This window comes from Megascapheus bottae, chromosome 8, assembly GCF_031878675.1.
Source record: "Megascapheus bottae isolate mThoBot1 chromosome 8, mThoBot2.hap1, whole genome shotgun sequence".
NCBI lineage: Eukaryota > Metazoa > Chordata > Mammalia > Rodentia > Geomyidae > Megascapheus > Megascapheus bottae.
This window is the reverse complement of record NC_143516.1, coordinates 44,206,309-44,225,440: the sequence shown is the minus strand read 5'-3', so window position 1 is coordinate 44,225,440 and position 19,132 is coordinate 44,206,309. Positions and strand designations below refer to the sequence as shown.

At 35.4% G+C, this 19,132-nt stretch overlaps 1 protein-coding gene across 3 annotated transcripts in view; it reads left to right on the top strand.

The window, feature by feature from the left end:
• The window catches only part of Grik2 (glutamate ionotropic receptor kainate type subunit 2), a 533,349-nt gene that overhangs the window by 179,419 nt on the left and 334,798 nt on the right, over window positions 1-19,132 (top strand). For all 3 annotated transcript variants that reach the window (XM_090338374.1, XM_090338373.1, XM_090338375.1), the window contains exon 3: window positions 17,532-17,699. In XM_090338374.1, coding sequence (XP_090194500.1) covers window positions 17,532-17,699 — 168 coding nt within the window. The remainder of the gene's footprint in view (window positions 1-17,531; window positions 17,700-19,132) is intronic.

The window sequence follows — 19,132 nt, the reverse complement described above, 5'->3', positions numbered from 1 at the left end:
TGTTTGTATAGCATTTTGAAAATTTGTAGTACCAGTAGTAATTTACTAAAATTGAAATTGAAATCCTATAGAGAATTTATCTTTGTTAGAAGAAGAAAAGATTAGTTACAAATAATTTCAAGAAAATTAAAATGCAGATTAAGTCCCTTGTTTCTCATTAAAAGGTTAATACCATTTAAAAACTGTTTAACATTTTTCGTTCCAAAATTAAGCATTTCAAAATAAAATCTTAATTAATATGCAATTATATGATGATAACAGGTCCACATATAAGAAAGTATGTTGTGGATGCTCTTGGCTTCTTGATACTAAACAATAAACTGTTATCTGCTTGGCAATGTCTTGTGAATATTATTGGTTTGACTTTAGAACCTTACCCTTATAGGAAGCTACTTTATCAGTTTAGCAACTCCACAAAACCTTTTCCATTTAGTTATTTTGAGAAAGGATCTTGTTTTATGTCTGGGAGAAGGAGCACAATTTCTAAGTTGAATAGTAGGAATGTAATTACTATGGGGAAAATTTTATTGGAAATGGTCTATTTAGATTGTTTTCCTCCTATTTGTGCTTTCCTTGTAGCTAGTCATTGAGTCAGAGTACTTTAAAGTTTTGTCCAAGTTGGCCTTGAATATCAATATCCTAATAATCTCTTCCTTCAAGTAGCTAAAATTTTAGGCTTGGGCTGCTGGGACTTACCATTCTTTTTGTCTTTTTTTCTTCCTTCTTTCCTTTTCTTCTTTTTCTCCTTTTCCTTCTCTTTCTTTCTTTGTTGATACAAGAATTTGAGTTCAGAATCTCATGCTGCCTAGGCAGTTGTGCAATGGAGTCATAATCTCAGGCCTTCTAATTTTATAGCCATGACACGGTAACAGAAATGAAAAATGAGACAGGCAATGTGTAAACAAGTGATAAACTGCACAGCTTTAAATTGTTGGTGGGATTTAGAAGTAAATTTTTTTTTGCCAGTCCTAGGCCTTGAGCTCAGGGCCTGAGCACTGTCCTTGGACTTTCTCAATGCTAGAGCTCTACCACGTGAGCCTCAGCACCACTTCTGGCTTTTTCTAAGTATGTGGTACCAAGGAATTGAACCCGGGTCTTCGTGCATGCTAGGCAAGCACTCTACCACTAGACCAAACTCCTGGTCCTAGAAGTAAATATTTAAGAAGAAATATTTTCCAAAAATTGTAACATTCATTGTATTCATTTTAATAATCAATGTCCACAGAGGAAATTCAGAACTGAGGATGATATCCTATGCTGTTTGAAGGATGTTAGTAGATAAGATTGGTTAATTATGCACATAATGAGATTTAAATGCTAATAGTTCACTTAAATATATAATTATCTGTTTTACAATGAGCATTTTTACTGCATTGCTAAACAAGATATAATATCTTACTTTTATCCTGTGATAACATACAACATTTAAAAAATAATATTAGGAAATTTTTCATTCTATGGAAACAATTCAGTTCTTATTGTAGGTAGCTTGAGCCATGAAAATTAACATAGAATTAGAAATTTGGGACAACAACAAGAAAGTATATATTAAGATGGGAAGAGCTCACAATTACTAATGATTTTTTTGGAACGTTATAGAATTACTCATTACTTTCTGTCCCTTACTTTTGGCTGACATACAGAAAAGAGAAATTGCACGAGAGCATCCAAGAGGCACAGATTGTCACTGGTTTTGTTTGTAAAATCAAGTCATATTTTCTCGTGCTATATCAGCAAATGTATATGTCATGGCTGATATGAAATGGAGAAGTTTGGTGATTTCATACAGATTATTCCAAGTTTCAGTCTTAATCACTTTTACTACATGATCTTAAACAAGTCCCTTGATTTTTCTGAGTAAGTCTCTGATTTCTTAGTCAAACGGTTAGCAGTACCACTCTTCCTCTTCCCCTGGCAAATCTGCTGGCTTATGTTGTGTAAATTACCAAGTGCTTTTGAATCATGATCAGTTCTTCAATTCCTTTTTCTTTCCACTTGTATCTCCTTTTCTCCTTTCTCATCTTTGTAACACTACTAAGGAAGATGTCTTAAAAATAACAAAATTTTAAATAATTACTCCTCATGTTGCTACAGGTTAGGTATGATTTTAATAAACCCTCTACTTCCAATTTTTACCTTTTATGCTGGTCTTCAGTTGTTATGTAACTACAAAGTCACCAGAAATCTGTTGCTTACTTTTGTGTAGGCTCAAATCTGTGTTATTTTTTCCTAAACTTTTCTCCTAAGCTTGAAGGAAAGGCATGAAGAATGATTTTGTAGAGAGCAAATCATTAACATAATAATTTCAGAGGATAGAAGTAAAAGATCAGATTCTATTTCATATAAGTACTTTGTTTCTCTATAGTTGAGTTGGATTTCTATTCTGGAACAAGATAATAAATTGCTGGTGGAGGTAGCACTAGCAGAAAAGGCAGTAGGCTGACAGAAATCCATAGTTATGGTTTCTGCTGTTCAGAACAAGGTCAATGGTTAATTAAGTCACCACTAGTGGAAATTTGATCATGGATGGGGTCTCTAACTTTGTCTGTATTACTGGGCTCTCACTGGCTGAGTAGGCTAAGTCATTATATGAACCCTGTATCTTCCAGACAGGTGCATGATTCACATTGGACGGACAGGGGATTTAGTTTGTGGTACTGTAATATTACTCTCTAGATATTATTACATATTTCAGAAAATACACTGTTTCCTCAGTAACAGGATTTCATTTTCCCAGCTTTGAAAATGAACTACATAATATCACAAGCAGTTTAGATCAGCAAGGAGCTTATAAATGCCTTCAATCACTGATCTATAAAAATTATTCACTCCTTTATTTCCATCCATGTTCACTTAGCTTATGGAATAAGTGTTGTCCTACGTCCTAGAATTAAGTTGTTGAAAAAAAGACAGCACAGGATTATGTCATGCTCTTCAGTTCATAGAGTGGTAAACTGAGGCCCTGAATACTTAATTGACTTGTTTCAAATGGAATCTGTTAGTGCTAGAGTCAGAAGTAGAAACTCAGCCAGTTGGCATTTAACTTTTTCTCACAAAGTCACACATGTATAATATAAAACGTATAAGAATGATTTGTTGTTATCAGTACTTAAATTCATAAAAAATTAACAATAGATACCAGAAGAATTAAGGTGGGTGGAGTTATTGCCATATAAATAAAAAGCCAAGAAAACCTTTTACTGCTTTAGTGAAAAAATAAATAAAAGATTTGTTCATGTTTATACCATTTTCTCAGAATCTTTGTCCTATGAATCTACTGATAACCTTCTCTCATCTTTTCTATAGTCTGTGCCTTGTGTCATGTTTTCTATGTCACTAATAAGTATGTGAAAATACAAAATAATGCTTTCACTTAAACTAAGAATATGGTGTATCTATTATCTCTGACAAATACTAAACATAAATGAATGACATCCATAAATGTAGCAGAGGTTTAGTGTAAGTTTCTAGTCTTCCTTCCAAAGGTCACAGAAAGAAAAATGAGGAGATAAGCTGTACTGGTCTGGTGTGGCTACCAAGAGGAATCCATTTCTGAAGGTTGGGTTAGTAGTGGCTTCTGTATGTTTATAGTACTTGCATTTACTCTCTTGCAGTTCCCTTGTATGTGAAGTGTTGGGTCGAGTAATTGTTGGCAGTATTGGATGAGGCACAGTGTTTTAACCTCTTCTCTCTTGTTAATTATATAAACATTTACACTCTCCATGGTGACCTGGGAATGATGATTAGAACATATGTTATGATAAATGAAACAGTGAATGAGAGTTGATTTTTGAATTGTCAAGCACTAAAAGTCACTCTTCTGATCTGTGGCTTTATGCAAATGGCAATGTTTGAAAATGTTGCTGAGATTTATCATTCTTGAGCTTAGCAGAGGTAGAAACAGGAGTTACTTTTTATTGTTTTCACATGAGTGCTGTTTGCTGGTTTTCTTTGTGGAATCAAATAGTTTATCTTTCATTGTGATTTGTATAGTAGTATAAGAAAAGTAATTAAAAACAGAGTAACCTCAGACTAACAAGACATCTGAGAAGTAATGCTTCAACCTAGAATCTGCATGCACTTGAGGATGCACTTAGTAAGTTTGGACCTAAGTAGCAAAAGCTATGGGGGACAAATGAATTAAATAAAGGTTACTTTTTCATTCTTTTTCCTGAAAGAGAAAAATACTGAAATAATCTTTAAAAGCAGGTAGGACCCATTCGTTGCTGATATTTTGCAAACTCTCTTTACAGTATCAAGATTCCTATCTCAGAATTGTGAAAAGTAATCATAATCCATCAACTTTACAATAAAATTTAATTTAAAAAAAGATTTGTCATTTACCTTTTCTGTGTCAACATAGCTACAAACAGAAAAACATTTGAAGAGAGCATTTTAAAAATCCTTCTCATATACTTGCTTTGCATTGATTTCTAAATATCTTCTAATTTCTTTTTTTCCCCTCATTCTACTCAGAAATGATTTCAAATTTAAGCTATAATTTGATTGTAACTCTAAATAGCATATTGAATTCTGGAAAGAAAATTTCAGTCAAGTCATTTACATACTCAAGAAATAGTAGAAAGAACTACAGTTAAGGAATGGTTGGTCTTAGTCATTTTCTAAAACCAGATGATGTTTTTGTTTAACTTTCAAACTCTTTGTTTCGTAGAGGGAAAATAAATTATCATGACAGTAATGAGATGCAATGTTCTTTTTTTGTTTTCTTTAATTCAATTTTATTGTCAAGGTGAAGTACAAAGAGGTTACAGTTATATACATGAGGTAATAAGTATATTTCTTGTCCAACATTATTACCCCCTCTCTTGTTTTTCTCCCATTTTCCCTCCCCAACTTCCCCTAACCCCTGACAAGTTGTAAAGTTCATTTCGAACATATTGTCTTGCCAGTATCACTGTTGCATTGGTTCAAACTTTGTCCTTTGTTTCACGATTTTGTTGTTCCCCTTCCTTTGATAAATGTATATAGAAGACAAAGGGTACCAAAATCAACTACAGTGACAACAGAGGATAAACTAAAGCAGAAAGAGGAAAAGGAAAAGGAAATAACTTTACACAGTATATTAAAAAGCAACAACTGAAAAGACAACTAAGAAAAAAATCTTGTTTCCATATCTTGGAATTCATTTCATTTAGTATCATCTTATATGGTCATATATACATAACTATTGAGCTATTGGGATCCTTTCCTAGGACTATCCTAAATACCTAATTATTACAAAAAAAGAGAGAAATCATTGAGCCTGTGTTTCTTTGGGTCTGGATTAATTTCACTTAATATGTTCCATATCTTAGCTATAGTAAATAATTCTGTAATGAGCATGGTTGCACTGTGAGCTTTCTACTTATCTTGTTAGCTATGTCCTTTGCCAGGCAGGAACTCTGCAATTTAATGCAATCCAATTTGTCCAACCTTTCTCTTATTTGTTGTGTTTCTTGGTCTTTATTAGGAAAGTTTTGAGCTGTATCAAGGAGTCTTAGTGTTTCTCCTATTCCTTCCTGTAATAGTTTCAGGGCATTTGCTTTTACCTCTAACTTTCAGTTTTCTTTCTTTCTTTAGTTTTTTGTTTGTTTGTTTGTTTTTTTCAGGTCGTGGTACTTGAACTCTGGGTCTGGGCACTGTCCCTAAGCAGTTCAACTCAGGCTACCACCCTACCCCTTGAGCCACAGCACCATTTCCAGTTTTCTGGTGGTTAATTGAAGATAAGAGTCTCACAAATGTTAGTGTTGGGGACTAAATAGCTAGGATTACAGGCCTGCGCCACCACATCCTGCTCTAACATTCGTTTTCTTTTTCTTTTCCTTTTTTACTACAGGTGTTTAAACAATTCCCCCAGCACCATTTGTTGAAGAGTCTGTCTTTCTTCCACCCTATTTTTTCAGCTTCCTTATCAAAGATTAGGTGGCCATAGATCTACAGGTTCATTTCTGGCACTTTAGTTCTATTCCATCAGTCCTCAGCCTGATCTTGTGCCAGTACCAAGTTGTTTTTATTACTGTCTTTGTAATAGAGTTTGAGGTTTGATTTTGATATTCCTCCACCACTGTTCTGTCTGCTAAGGATTGTTTTTGCTATTGAGGGTCTTTTATTATTCCATATGAATTTTTGGATTGCTTCTTATATTTCATTGAAGACTGGTGTTGCAATTTTGACCAATATTGCATTTAATCTGTAGACAGCTTTTGCCAGTATTGCCATTTGGGGATATGATATTCTTAGAATTTTAATTCATTCTCTCATTTCATTTTCATGGTAATTCTACAAAGTTGTTTCTTGATGATATCAGTAATATAGAATTTAAGAAACTAAACTTAGGCAATTTACCTCATACCACTAGGCAAAAAGTTTGCAATAGGAATTGTGAAAAGACTAATTTCAGGGCCCTATTTTTTAATCATTATGCAATATTACCTTTGCATTTTTAGCAATATATTTTTTTCTATTTATTTTTTAATTTTAATGTATAGACAGGTTACAGTTATGTTTCCCAGATAGAGGGTGCACTGCTCCTCACACATTGATACCCCTTCTCATGTTTTTGTCCCCATTTCCCTACCCACATCCCCCTCCCCTCATTTTTCTCCTCCTATTTCAAATAAAGAAGTAAACATCTATATAATATACCAGGTAACAAAGTGGGATACTGTAACAATATGAGATTAACCAAAGGGCAACACAAAAAGAGGGGAAAACAGAATATGTTAAGAATAACAGTCACTCATAATTAAGCTCTTTTTTCCATGTCCTGGAGGTCCATTGATTTGGCCTCATCCTTATGGCCGTGTGTATCTAGGGTTTGAGCTATTGTAATCCTCTTTTAGCAATATTCTCTGGATAATTTCCATTTCTGCAAATGTGAGTCTGCCCTGATATTTTAATTATTCTGGTGGTTTCCAATCTTTTAGAGAGCCATCTCCCAGATTAAATATTTTTAGATTTCCTCTAGTTTATTTCATTAATAAAAATGATTCTGTCACAAAAATTCTTGAACACATGTAATTTTAGGGTTGTTTGTATAGAATAGATAAAGGGCTTGCTTCTTCAATCACATGTTTGCCTTTTTGTTTCCAATTAGTTGATCTCTCTTTTTTTTAATCAATATAATTAATGTTTGTGTTCTTGGCCCTCAAATGGTTGATATTATGTTGTATATAAGGTGATCATTCTTGGTATTTCTTGTTAACTCTGTTTCATCACTTCTATTTTTCTCTTGATATTATTCAAGCATCTGCCTTTCTCATCAGTATGCCTTCCTTCTATGTCCAAAACTGCTAACATTTAAGTAGTCATTTTTCAATTTTCCTCTCAGTATGTAGTAAATTTACTTCAAAATTAATATGACTTGAATATGTTGCTCTGAGGCTTCCCCTAGAATTTTAAGTGTCTGTTTAGGAAGAAGTCAGCACCTATTTCCTGTCCACTAATGAAAAACATGTTGAAAACAGTAGGCTGTTTGTAAAGTTCAAAGCTTATTTATTTTTAAAGTAAGAAATCACATTCATATACCCATGAACAACCAGTGCCTGTTTAATGTCAGCATTCCATTATTTCCTGCCACTTGATTCCAGTTTATATACCACCTTTCCCCTCACACTTTATACTAGACTGCTGAAGCAACTTCCCTTTCCCCAATCTCTAGTACAAGCTTGAGTTGTAGAAAATACAATAGGAGTAGAAGAAAGTATCCAAGAATAGCCTCAAAATTCCCCACACTGAAGAGTTTTAGAACCATACCAATTTGAATACATTTCTCAGATAAAGTTATCATTGATCACATATTTGCATAGTTTTATTTTCCCTAAAATATTGACCAAAGTGCTAACTTGTATGCATTTGTATGTGTTTTCATTTCATTTTGATGCCATTGGAATTCAAAAGCTGGATGAAATTATTGGAGGTAATTTTATTATACTTTATTATACTGGAAATATGTGTTCCTTCCTGGCTCAAGAAAATCAAAAGCAAGGAGGGCATGCAACATGTGTCTCCTATTCTTGGGGACATGAGTGTTCATGTATGAAAAGAAGATCTATCATCATTTCTTAGCTGCAAAAGTCTTTGATTGCTCTAGTCATCTCCATTCAATCACTTTGTGATTGTCAATCATTAGGGCCCAAGTATACATGTATTTTTCTACCTGCATGAACCTAGGAAGCAAAGGTCCCACCAACCTCACCATTTTCAGCATATTATGATCATGCTTCGTGTGGAAGGAAAACAGTAAGAACTTGTTTTAGGGAATTAAAATTAGTTACAATTCGTTCTTCTATTTTTTAATTGACATAAAAATATAACTGTTATCCATATTAATAGAATGCTATGTAAAGTTTAATACATGCATGTGTCACATAATGAATAAGTCAGATGAAAAATATTTTTGGAGATATTTATTATCTCTTAATGTTGAAAACTTCCCAAACTCCTTATTCTTGCTATTAGAAATGTATCATTTAGAATGAGGAAAACTGTTGAGGAAACAACCAAAGTTCAATCTGAAGACTGATTGCCTGGCAGGAAGCAGTACAGTATGGTGATTAAAAAAGTTTGGCTTCGGGTCTCTTGTGTTTTAATCCTTTTTCCACTCCTTGCTGAGTGTGGAACTGACCTTAGGCAAGATACTCAAGATGCTGAACCTGCTGTAAGGTGTTGTTAAAGCACAACCCCATGGAAGCAGGTGGTTTAAGAGAAGGGTTAAAATACTTCGTGGATCGTAGGGGCTGAGTAATTTGGAGAATTTAAATATCACAATTACATTCAAACTTAAAATATAAAACATACATAGGTGTGTGTGTATATAATTATGTGTATATCCATTCCATGAATAAACATTTATGATTAAACATAGAACAGGAATAAAGGTAAAAGATTGCTCAGAAGGAGCAAGGAGAATGAAAAAATAAAGTGAATATCCTCATAATACATTGTACATATATATATGAGAACAGCACAGAGAAACTCAACAGAATCTGATAATCAACAAGGAGTAGGGAAAGAGGATTAGACAAAGGGCTGGTAGGGACTAGTGGAAGGCATTGTGCTGCTAGGGAGGATAGAGGAGTTTGAATACTGACTAAATAGACTACTTGCAACTATGAAAATGGAAAAAGAATCCATCGGGGATACTACTTCTTAGGAAGAAGAGTCAGGAAGTGAGATAGAAAGGGTGGAATTGACTGTATTGTCAATATGTGGGGATACAGTGAAACCCCTCTCCGTATAAATAAAATAAACCCATAAAATATATAACACTCTATATATTAAAGATAGTGTAAATAATTTAAATTTCTTGACAAAGAGGGTAAGAAAGGAGCAGGGAAATGTGGGTGTCAGGTACATTCAAAACAACCTAAAGCTTAATGCTTAATAATTATTGAGAGAGTTGAATCCACACAGGCTCAGAGGCACACTTTAGAAATGCAAACTGTTTGCGATGGAGAGCAATAACTGACAAGCCATGTGGGAGCTGGAATCTATGAAAAATCCCACGGAGACACATTAGGATAGGATGGAAGATATTGTATTCAGTCTTAGGCGTGTATATGAAAAGGTTTATGGTAACATAGCTGTAGAAATAGTAGAGGCCTATAAACTATCAGGTGGGTTAATTGAACAGGGCATTAGTTGGTGTGATAGTCTTCAATTAGTATATCTATAAAGTTGTGATATGTGGCTTTGACCCTAACACACTGTGACTTTATGACTTTTATTACTTATTTGGAAATGGAGGCAAAACTATGAATAACCTAAAAATATAGGAAAATGAAAACATCTCATACACTTTTGTAGATTTAACAGCTTGCCATGATATTTCATTTTTTTAATTAATTAATTTTTTATTGTTGGGATAATTTATAGAGGGGTTACAGTTATATTCGCCAGGTAGTAGGGACATTACTTCTCAAACATTGATACTCCCTGTCATGTTTTTGTCTCTTTTTCTCTCCCCCTACCATCTCCCAATCATCTTGTTTTTCCCCCTTTACTTTCATATTTCAAATAAACAAATATATATACAATATACCAGGTAACAAAGTCAGATACAATAACAAAATGAGATTAACCATAAGTTGCCATGATATTTTAGAAGTTTAAACTAACAATGGATGTTAGCATCAGAATCTGAATAGACTTAGTTAGAAAATTAGATCAATTCTTACTAAATTCTACAAATCAGTGGTGCATGGAAATTAAAAAGAATAAATAGAAAGGAAGATAGTGCTTAGCAATCTTACTCTTTTTCAACAGCATACTTAAGATGAATTAGCAGATTTTGTACTTTGGAACAAAAATGTTACTGCTCATTTTTATGTATAACCAATGAATTGACAGCTCCATTATAATTGGTATTACCACATGGAGTGTTTTTTTTTTAAATGAGCTAAAAAGAAAAGAAAGTAAAGATAGTTATATGACAATCAAAAGATTTGGAAGTTTGGGGCTGAGAGTTGGCCAAGTGGTAGAGTGCTTGCCTAGCATACACAAAGACCCAGGTTCGATTCCTTAGTACCACATATATGGAAAAAAAAAGCCAGAAGTGGTGCTGTGGCTCAAGTGGTAGAGCTCTAGCCTTGAAAAAGCCCAAGGACAATGCTCAGGCCCTGAGTTCAAGCCCCAGGACTGGCAAAAATAAAAAAATAAAATATGGAAGTTTTGACTGGACTAAAAGAAATACAATTAAAAGATGAAGTATCTTTTCAAAATTTAGAAGGTGATATTGTGTGAGTTGAGTATAAGTACATGCCAGTCAGAATAATTATAATTCTTAGGTGAGGAAAGGATGTGTTAATACATACATAAGGGAACCTTGTGATAGAGTTTTCTGGAAGGCAACAGGACCACAGCAAGTAGGTAGCAGGTTCATTCCTGGAGGCCCATTTGTAATTTGTAGAATAGAGGAAAGATGTTCTGAGTATCCAGAGAAAAGTTTAAGTATTAAGTAACAAATACTCATATAATTATTACCTTCATAATTATTTTCCCTACTTTGCTATTGTGGTTCTCTTTATATCTGAGGACTTCAATATTGGTGACCTAAGAACAAATATGTTTTCTGAAATAACCATTCTACTATAATTTACTGGAGGAGTAAAAAAAACAAAAAGAAATCTCTAATAGCACTTAATATCTAGAACATTTAAAAAATGACTGATATTGTATTTTTATCAACATTAAAGAAGCTTAATGATCTGTATTCTTTGGATAATGACTCAAACAAAATTACAAACCAGGGGGGTCACTTTTTTGTATAGATGCAAATCAGTTTAGTAAAACAACTGAAAATAGGAGCATACCTCTTGGAGAACAATAGATAATTTGTCATTCAGAAAGAACATCAGTCTCCTTATTAAATTGAAAGACTGTATTGCAGTGATTGTACCCACTGTAAGATAGTACTGGTCTGGACAGTATCAGAGGTTAGAAGGGACCATCCATCACAGATTTATGAGTCACACAATCCATAGTGATAGTTAAAATTGATCTGTAAGAGAAAGGCATTGGCTAGGTTTCAGCGTTGACTAATAAATCTTTCATTTTGAAGCGAGCCAGGCTGTTCTTTCAAGAGTCAGCGGCCGAGATGGGACAAGTTTCAGCACTGGGTGTTCTCTCATCTCCAAAACAAAGAGGGAAAGCTGTGTTTCCAAAAAAAAAACAAAAAACAAACAAAAAAACCCAATTCTCCTTTCTTCAGTCAGCTTGCAGTAGACCAAGAAGTTCTTTAAATTTTAATATAAATACGTAATAAAGAACTTCAGGGATTTTATTGTTCCATATAGAGGGATGGTATAGAAGATGGGAAAACTTTTCTTGTAGTAGAAGAAACCAACCAGATAAAAAGGTAGCTGTAGATATATTTTAGATATGAGGCATTTGTCCATTGTATGGTTAGTGAAGATCTTCTCCCAGTCTGTAGGCTTCCTAATTAGTTTACTAGCTATGTCCTTTGCCATACAGAAGCTCTGCAGTTTAATGCAGTCCCACTTATTCAGCCTTTCTCTGATTTGTTGTGATTCTTGGTCCTTATTGAGAAAGTTTCGACCTGTGCCAAGGAGGCCTAGTGTATCTCCTATTCCTTCTTGTAAAGTTTTCAGTGTGTCAGCTTTTACCTCCAGGTCTCTGATCCATTTGGAGTTAATTCTAGTGCAGGGTGACAGAGAAGGATCCAACTTTAGTTTTCTGCAGGTGCTTAACCAGTTCTGCCAGCAGCACTTGTTGAAGAGGCTATCTTTCTTCCATTCTATTTTTTTGGCTCCCTTGTCAAAGATTAGGTAGCCATAGGTCTGTGGTTTAATATCTGGGTCCTCAGTTCTATTCCATTGGTCTTCAGGCCTGTTCTTGTGCCAATACCAAGCTGTTTAGACAATTATAGATCTGTAATAGAGTCTAAAGTTTGGTATTGAAATTCCTCCTGCACTGTTCTTTCTGCTAAGAAATATTTTTGCTATACGGGGTCTTTTATTATTCCATATGAAATTTTGGATTGCCTTTTCTGTTTCTTTAAAGAATGACATTGGGATATTGATGGGTATTGCATTGAATTTGTAGATAGCCCTTGGCAAGACTGTCATTTTCATGATGTTGATTCTTTTGATCCAGGAGCATGGGAGTTTTTTCCATTTCCTCAGTTCTGCTTTAATTTCCTTTTTCAGGATTTTAAAGTTTTCATCAAAAAGGTCCTTTACATTTTTAGTTAAAATAATTCATAGGTACTTTATTGCAAAAGTAGTTGCTTTCCTGATTGTTGCCTCATTCCTCTCACTGTTGGCATAGAGGAAGGCAGTTGATTTTTGAGGGTGAATTTTATACCCTGCTACCTTTCCAAAGTTTTGAATCAGCTCAATGAGCTTGGAAGTGGAGTCTATAAGGTTCTTTAAATACAGAATCATTGAATCACTCCAAAACTAATCTCCAAAGAAACAACTATCCCATTAAAAGATGGGCCAAAGACTTAAAGAAGGTCTTCTCTGAAGAAGAAACAAATATGGCCTATAGACACGTGAAGAAATGCTCGACATCTCTGGTCATAAAAGAAATGCAAATCAAAACAACTCTAAGATTCCACCTCACTCCAGTTAGAATGACCAGGATAAAAAAATCTAGTAACAACAGATGCTGGAGGGGATGTGGCCAGGAGGGATCACTACTACTCTCTTGGTGGGAGTGCAAAGTCGTTCAACCACTATGGTAAGCAGTCTGGCAGTTCCTCAAAAGACTAAACATAGAGCTCCCCTATGACCCAGCTATTCCACTACTTGGTATTTACCCAACCGTGCAGAAACAAAGACATACTAAATCCATTAGCACAATGATGTTCATTGCAGCACTATTTACCATAGCAAAGAATGGAACCAACCCAGATGTCCCTCAGTTGATGAGTGTATCAACAATATGTGGTATTTATACACAATGGAATTCTATGCTGCTGTCAGGAAGAACGACATCGTCCCATTTGTTAGGAAATGGAAAGACTTAGAAAAAATCATATTAAGTGAAGTAAGCCAGACTCAAAGGAACATAGGCTCAATGGTTTCCCTCATTTGTCATAATCAGTAGAAACCTTGGGCTCTCCTAGAAGAGATTTGCAATAGGGCAAAACCTAGATACATAAGGCCATACAGTATGACGCTAAATGAAAGGACCTGTAGGATATAAAAATAAAAGCCATATAATGAGTTATTGTTGTCCTTAATGTACTATGTTATCTCTCATCTCTTTTGCTGTCCCTTGGTTATCTCATATTGATACAGTATTTCAGTTTGTTATCTGATATATTGGATAAATGCATATTTGGTTATATGAAATTGGATAGGGAAGGGGGGAAAACAAGATGAGGGGAGGGGGTGGGGGGAAGCGAAATGGGGACCAAGACATGAGAAAGGGTATCAATGTATGTGAAATAATGCACCTTCTATCTGGTGACTATAATGTAACCTTTCTATTAATTAAAATAAAAATATATGAAAAAAAGATAGCTGTAAGGTGGATAAAATTAGATGATGCTTTCAAAGCTGAAAAATCCAGTGTTAAGTGTGAGAACAAGTAATATATATGTAAGTCCACAGAAAATGTAGGATTTGAAAACAACAAAGGGTCCCAAGGTACTCAAAGAAAGTTGAAATGGAACGAATGCTTGTTGGAGAGTAAACACAAAATTCTTGATTACTAAAATGCTGCTTTATCCTATATTTCTTATATTTTTATTACTCAAAGAAGTATTTTGCCTACCAACCATAAGATTACTTAGGGTAGGGCCAGGAGTTTGGCCTAGTGGTTAAAGTGCTTGCCTAGCATGCACGAAGACCCGGGTTTGATTCCTCGGTACCACATACATAGAAAAAAGCCGGAAGTGGTGCTTCAAGTGGTAGAGCTCTAGCCTTGAGAAAGTCCAAGGACAGTGCTCAGGCCCTGAGCTCAAGCCCAGGACTGGCAAAAAAAAAAAAAAAGATTACTTAGGGTACCAATACTCTTTCCATGTATACATGCTTATGAAGCATTACCTACCTGCTGCTCTGATGCTTCAGCATAAAATGGGTAAGTCTAAACACTTATTTTTGCAGGAGATACAGAGCACTAAATGAATATCATTATGCTTTTAAGCTATATGAAGAGGAAAGGCCTGCTCAAATCATGTGAACATTTATTATTTTGCAAATTCATAAAGAGGCAGAAAAGTACTTCACAATTTGCTATTTAATTTTTAATAGCATTTTATTAAAATCAAAAGAATCCTTTTTGAATAAAGCTAACTGGTTCATTGTAGATTTCATTTCTGTTTCACAAAGTGAGCAGAGGAGACACATTTCTCTCTCTTTCTTGTTCATCTCCTAACTGCAAATTACAGGTAGTTTCATCTTACTTTGGTGAATGAAATGCCCTTTCTCCCAGCACTTAGCCTTATTTCCCAGGCTTTTGCTCTTGCCAACCCTTGTTTCCACATAACTATTTCTGACTTCTCTTTCATATAACTTAGAATTTCTTTCCTGTTCATTTTATGTCCTTGCAAGTACACATTGGCTTTCTTTCTTTCCTTCTTTCTTTCTTTCTTTCTTTCTTTCTTTCTTTCTTTCTTTCTTTCTTTCCTCTTTCTTCTTTCTTTCTTTTTCTTTTTTGCCAGTCTTGCGGTTTGAACTCAGGGCGTGAGCACTGTCCTTGGGTTTTTCTCAAGGCTAGCATTCTACCACTTGAGCCACAGTGCCACTTCTGGCTTTTCTATGTATATGTCATAAGGAGGAATCAAACCTGGGTCTTTGTGCATGCTAGGCAAGCACTCTACCACTAGGCCAAACTCCCAGCCACTTTGTCTTTCTTATCATTAAAAAATGCCTTCAAACCCTGGGATTTAATATGCTCGTCTTTCAACCATTTTGTGATACTTATTAATAGTGAAGTTTCATTTTAAAGCATATTTTATTCATTGGTTAAAATCAATATGGGATCAAATAGTCTTTTTCTTTTTTGGAAGTTATGCAGAGTTTTACTCCGCACCTAGCCTGGAGAATCATACAGACTGGTCAGGGCCATCTCTAAGATGTGAGTGAGAGAGCAATGCAGCCTAATCTTACAGGCTACTTTTATAGGCCACCAGCCATGTGGTTGGGATTGGCCATACACAGGTGGCCAATAGGATCTCAACATACTTGAGTGATGGCTGGGGCAACCCCTGACAGTCACCTTTGCTATTTGAGCTAACCTATCATCTCCACAGTCTTCTAGTGCACTGCTCTGACAACAAAGGAAAGGGAGGGAGTTTCCTGGCATGTGAAGGGGGTAGGATGGGGAAGGAACTCTGGTAACTCCACTTGGTTAAGCTGCTCTTGTAATCTTAGGTCTGTTATCAGGGAATTTATAGCCCCCAGCTTGATGTTCAGCAAGTCAGGTACTCCTTTGTCATGAACATGGGAAATTTCTATAAAAGAGATTTGATCAAAAGAGAAACCTGGGTCCCAAGGATGGTGTATAAAACCTTATCCAGCTCGTGTCCATGGATGACATCCTGAATATCTGCAATTGCATAATCCCTAGTTTTACTAATGTTGCTTTTGGCCCCTGCATTGTACTAATGATCATTTGTACAAAGGAGAGTAGGAGCGGTTAAAATCCCAGTGATGTGGACTCAATATGGCCCTTATGACAGGAGGACATGGGATAAGAGGAAGAGTCAAGGATTTGACTCATTTTCCAAAACAAGGGGGGAATGAAGGGACCCCTTTCTTGATTTCCCCTAAAATAGAGACTCCTTTGAGACCTCTCTTCCATCCCTTATAGGCATTTCCCATCTTCAAATTTCCTTATATCATTGTGTCTTAGAAGTTACAGCTTCTGGGCCAGAAATTTGGCCTAGTGGTAGAGTGCTTGCCTAACATGCACGAAGACCAGGGTTTGATTCCTTGGTACCACATATACATAGAAAAAGCCAGAAATAGTGCTGTGGCTCAAGTGGTAGAGCTCTAGCCTTGAGAAAGCTCAAAGACAGTGCTCAGGCCCTGAGTTCAAGGTCCAGGACTGGCCAAAAAAAAAAAAAGTTACAGCACCTCAGAGCTAGAGGAATAGGTGGTATGCTTGTACTGTGGTCAGTTGATATTCCTGAATCAAAATACCTATCTGTGGATGTGGCTCTTCAATCTAAGGAATTAGTTCATTAGTGACCAAAATAGAAGAGAGTCTAGCATTATTAGGTGCTTCTTCTTTCCTTCTACTCAACAAACTAACAAAGGATATACTATTAACGTAAAATCTCAGGTTTCTCCCAGCTGAAGAGAGAGATTCCAGGGAACAAGGCAGAGGACAGAAGGAGGCAGCTAGGCAGAGACACAGCTGGTAGACAGTAGCAAAATGAAGGGACTTGTTTTCAGTTATATTGTTTTCAGTTATATATATATATATATATATAGTATGCTGCAATGTTATTAATTAGGAGATATGCATTTTTTTTGGAGAAGTATACACCATATACATCAAGTACTTTCTGAAAGGGCCTAAAAATAAAATGAACGGAGACGTACTACTTTATTTTCGCTGTAAGATGGCTTTGATATTATTTTGGAATATTAACAAGTTTAACATCATAAAATTTGAATGAATTCTAACTTCTGTCTCTTGCCCATGCTAAGCTTTAGAGTTGGTGACATCACAGATAATTTACGATTCTGGGATTATGCTCAAAATTTTTGGGGATAATTTTCCTTACTAAGACAACATCCATAAATGCTTATTAAAGAAATATATCATTGCTAAAAATGAAAGAGAAAAATTACATTTAAGTAATATTAAATTTTGGCAGAAATACTGAGGCAATTTGGTCAGTTTTCATTTATTTAAAGAGCTCTATTCTAAAGCTCAAAGAAAATAGGCACAAAATTTATTCACTTAAAAGAGATTTTACACACACACTCACACACACACACACACACACACACACATACTCACAAACACCCTGACATGAAATCCAGGAATTATCTGACATGTTCTTTGTGTTGTAAGAGCTGTGTGATTATTCTCTCTTGTTTTGCTAGGAGGTATTTTTGAATATGTGGAATCTGGCCCAATGGGAGCGGAGGAACTGGCTTTCCGATTTGCTGTGAATACCATCAACCGAAACAGAACTCTGTTGCCCAATACCACCCTAACTTATGATACCCAGAAGATAAACCTCTATGACAGTTTTGAAGCATCCAAGAAAGGTAATTAGTTGATATTTGAGATTATGTTTCTGGGTTTCAAATTCCCAAGTTTTCTGAAGAGATTTCTTTATTTGATCATGTACTCAATAAATTGTTAAAAATGATTGCATGTGAAGAGTTCATTTGAATATGTACAAAACTCAGAGTGTGGTGGTTCACGTCTGTAATCCTAGCTACTCAAGAGGCTGAGATCTGACAATCAAGGTTCAAAGCCAGCCCTAGCACAAAGAGACATGAGACTCATCTCCAATTCACCTCTAGAAAACAGGAAGTGGAGCTTGGTTCAAGGGTAGGGTATGAGCCTGGAGATAAGGAACAGTGCCTAGGCCAACTTCAGGCCCGATGACCCACAAAAAAAAAAAAAAGGAAAATGTACCTAACTTTTATAAGGAAGGTAAACTTTTATAACTGTCCAAAAGTATCTACATATACGTACAATTAAATCTAATATTGTCAACTGTTTTTCTGCTATTGATTCTTCTGCCTTGTAATTAAACTGTATCTAATTTTATAAGCCCACTAAAATAAAATAACTTCAGTGAATCTTGACATTCTTAAATTTTTATTTTTATTACCAACATCAGCCCTATTATATTCTTACTGTATTACCATTTATTGACTACCTCAAAAAAGGTTTGTGGCTTTAAAAGATCAGTCCAGAAGACTCAGAGCTCATACCTATAATCCTAATTCTATTTCTTTTTTCTTTTTTTCTTTCTGTTGGTTGTGGGGCCTGAACTTGGAGCCTGGATGCTCTCTCTGAGCTCTTTCACTCAAGGCTACCTCTCTATTACTTTGAGTCACAGAGCTATTTCTGGTTTTCTGATGGTTAATCATAGATAAAAATCTCACAGACTTCCTGACCTGGCTGGTTTTGAACCAAGATATTCAGATCTCACCCTCCTGAGTAACTAGGATTATAGGTGTGAGCCACCAGTGTCCAATATCAATCCTAATTCTTTTGGAAGCTGAGATTAGGTAAATCAAACTTTGAGGCCAGCAATGATACTCCATCTCAACCAATGAAATCCAACAACAGTGGCACAAACCTTTCTTCACAGCAATGTAGGAAACATAAGTAAGAGGCCTGCAAGCCATGCCTGTTGATTCAGTCTGGTGATAAATTCAAGGCCCTACATTGAAAACAATGAATGCCCAAAAGGCTAACGATGGTTCAAGTTGTAGAGTACTTGCCTGTAAAGTATTAGGTCCTGATTTCAACCCTAGTACTGCCAAAGAAAAATGTCCGATCTTAATTGAAAAAAATACAAAGTATTTCTAGAATATAACTTTCTAGAATATAACTTTCTTAAAGGACTGGGCTTACAGGACACTTGTCACTTCCACTCCCTCCCCCCACCCTACCCCCAACTCCAGCTCTCTGCCAGTTCAGAGATTTGAACTCAGACCATTTCACTTGCTCCTTTTGCTTT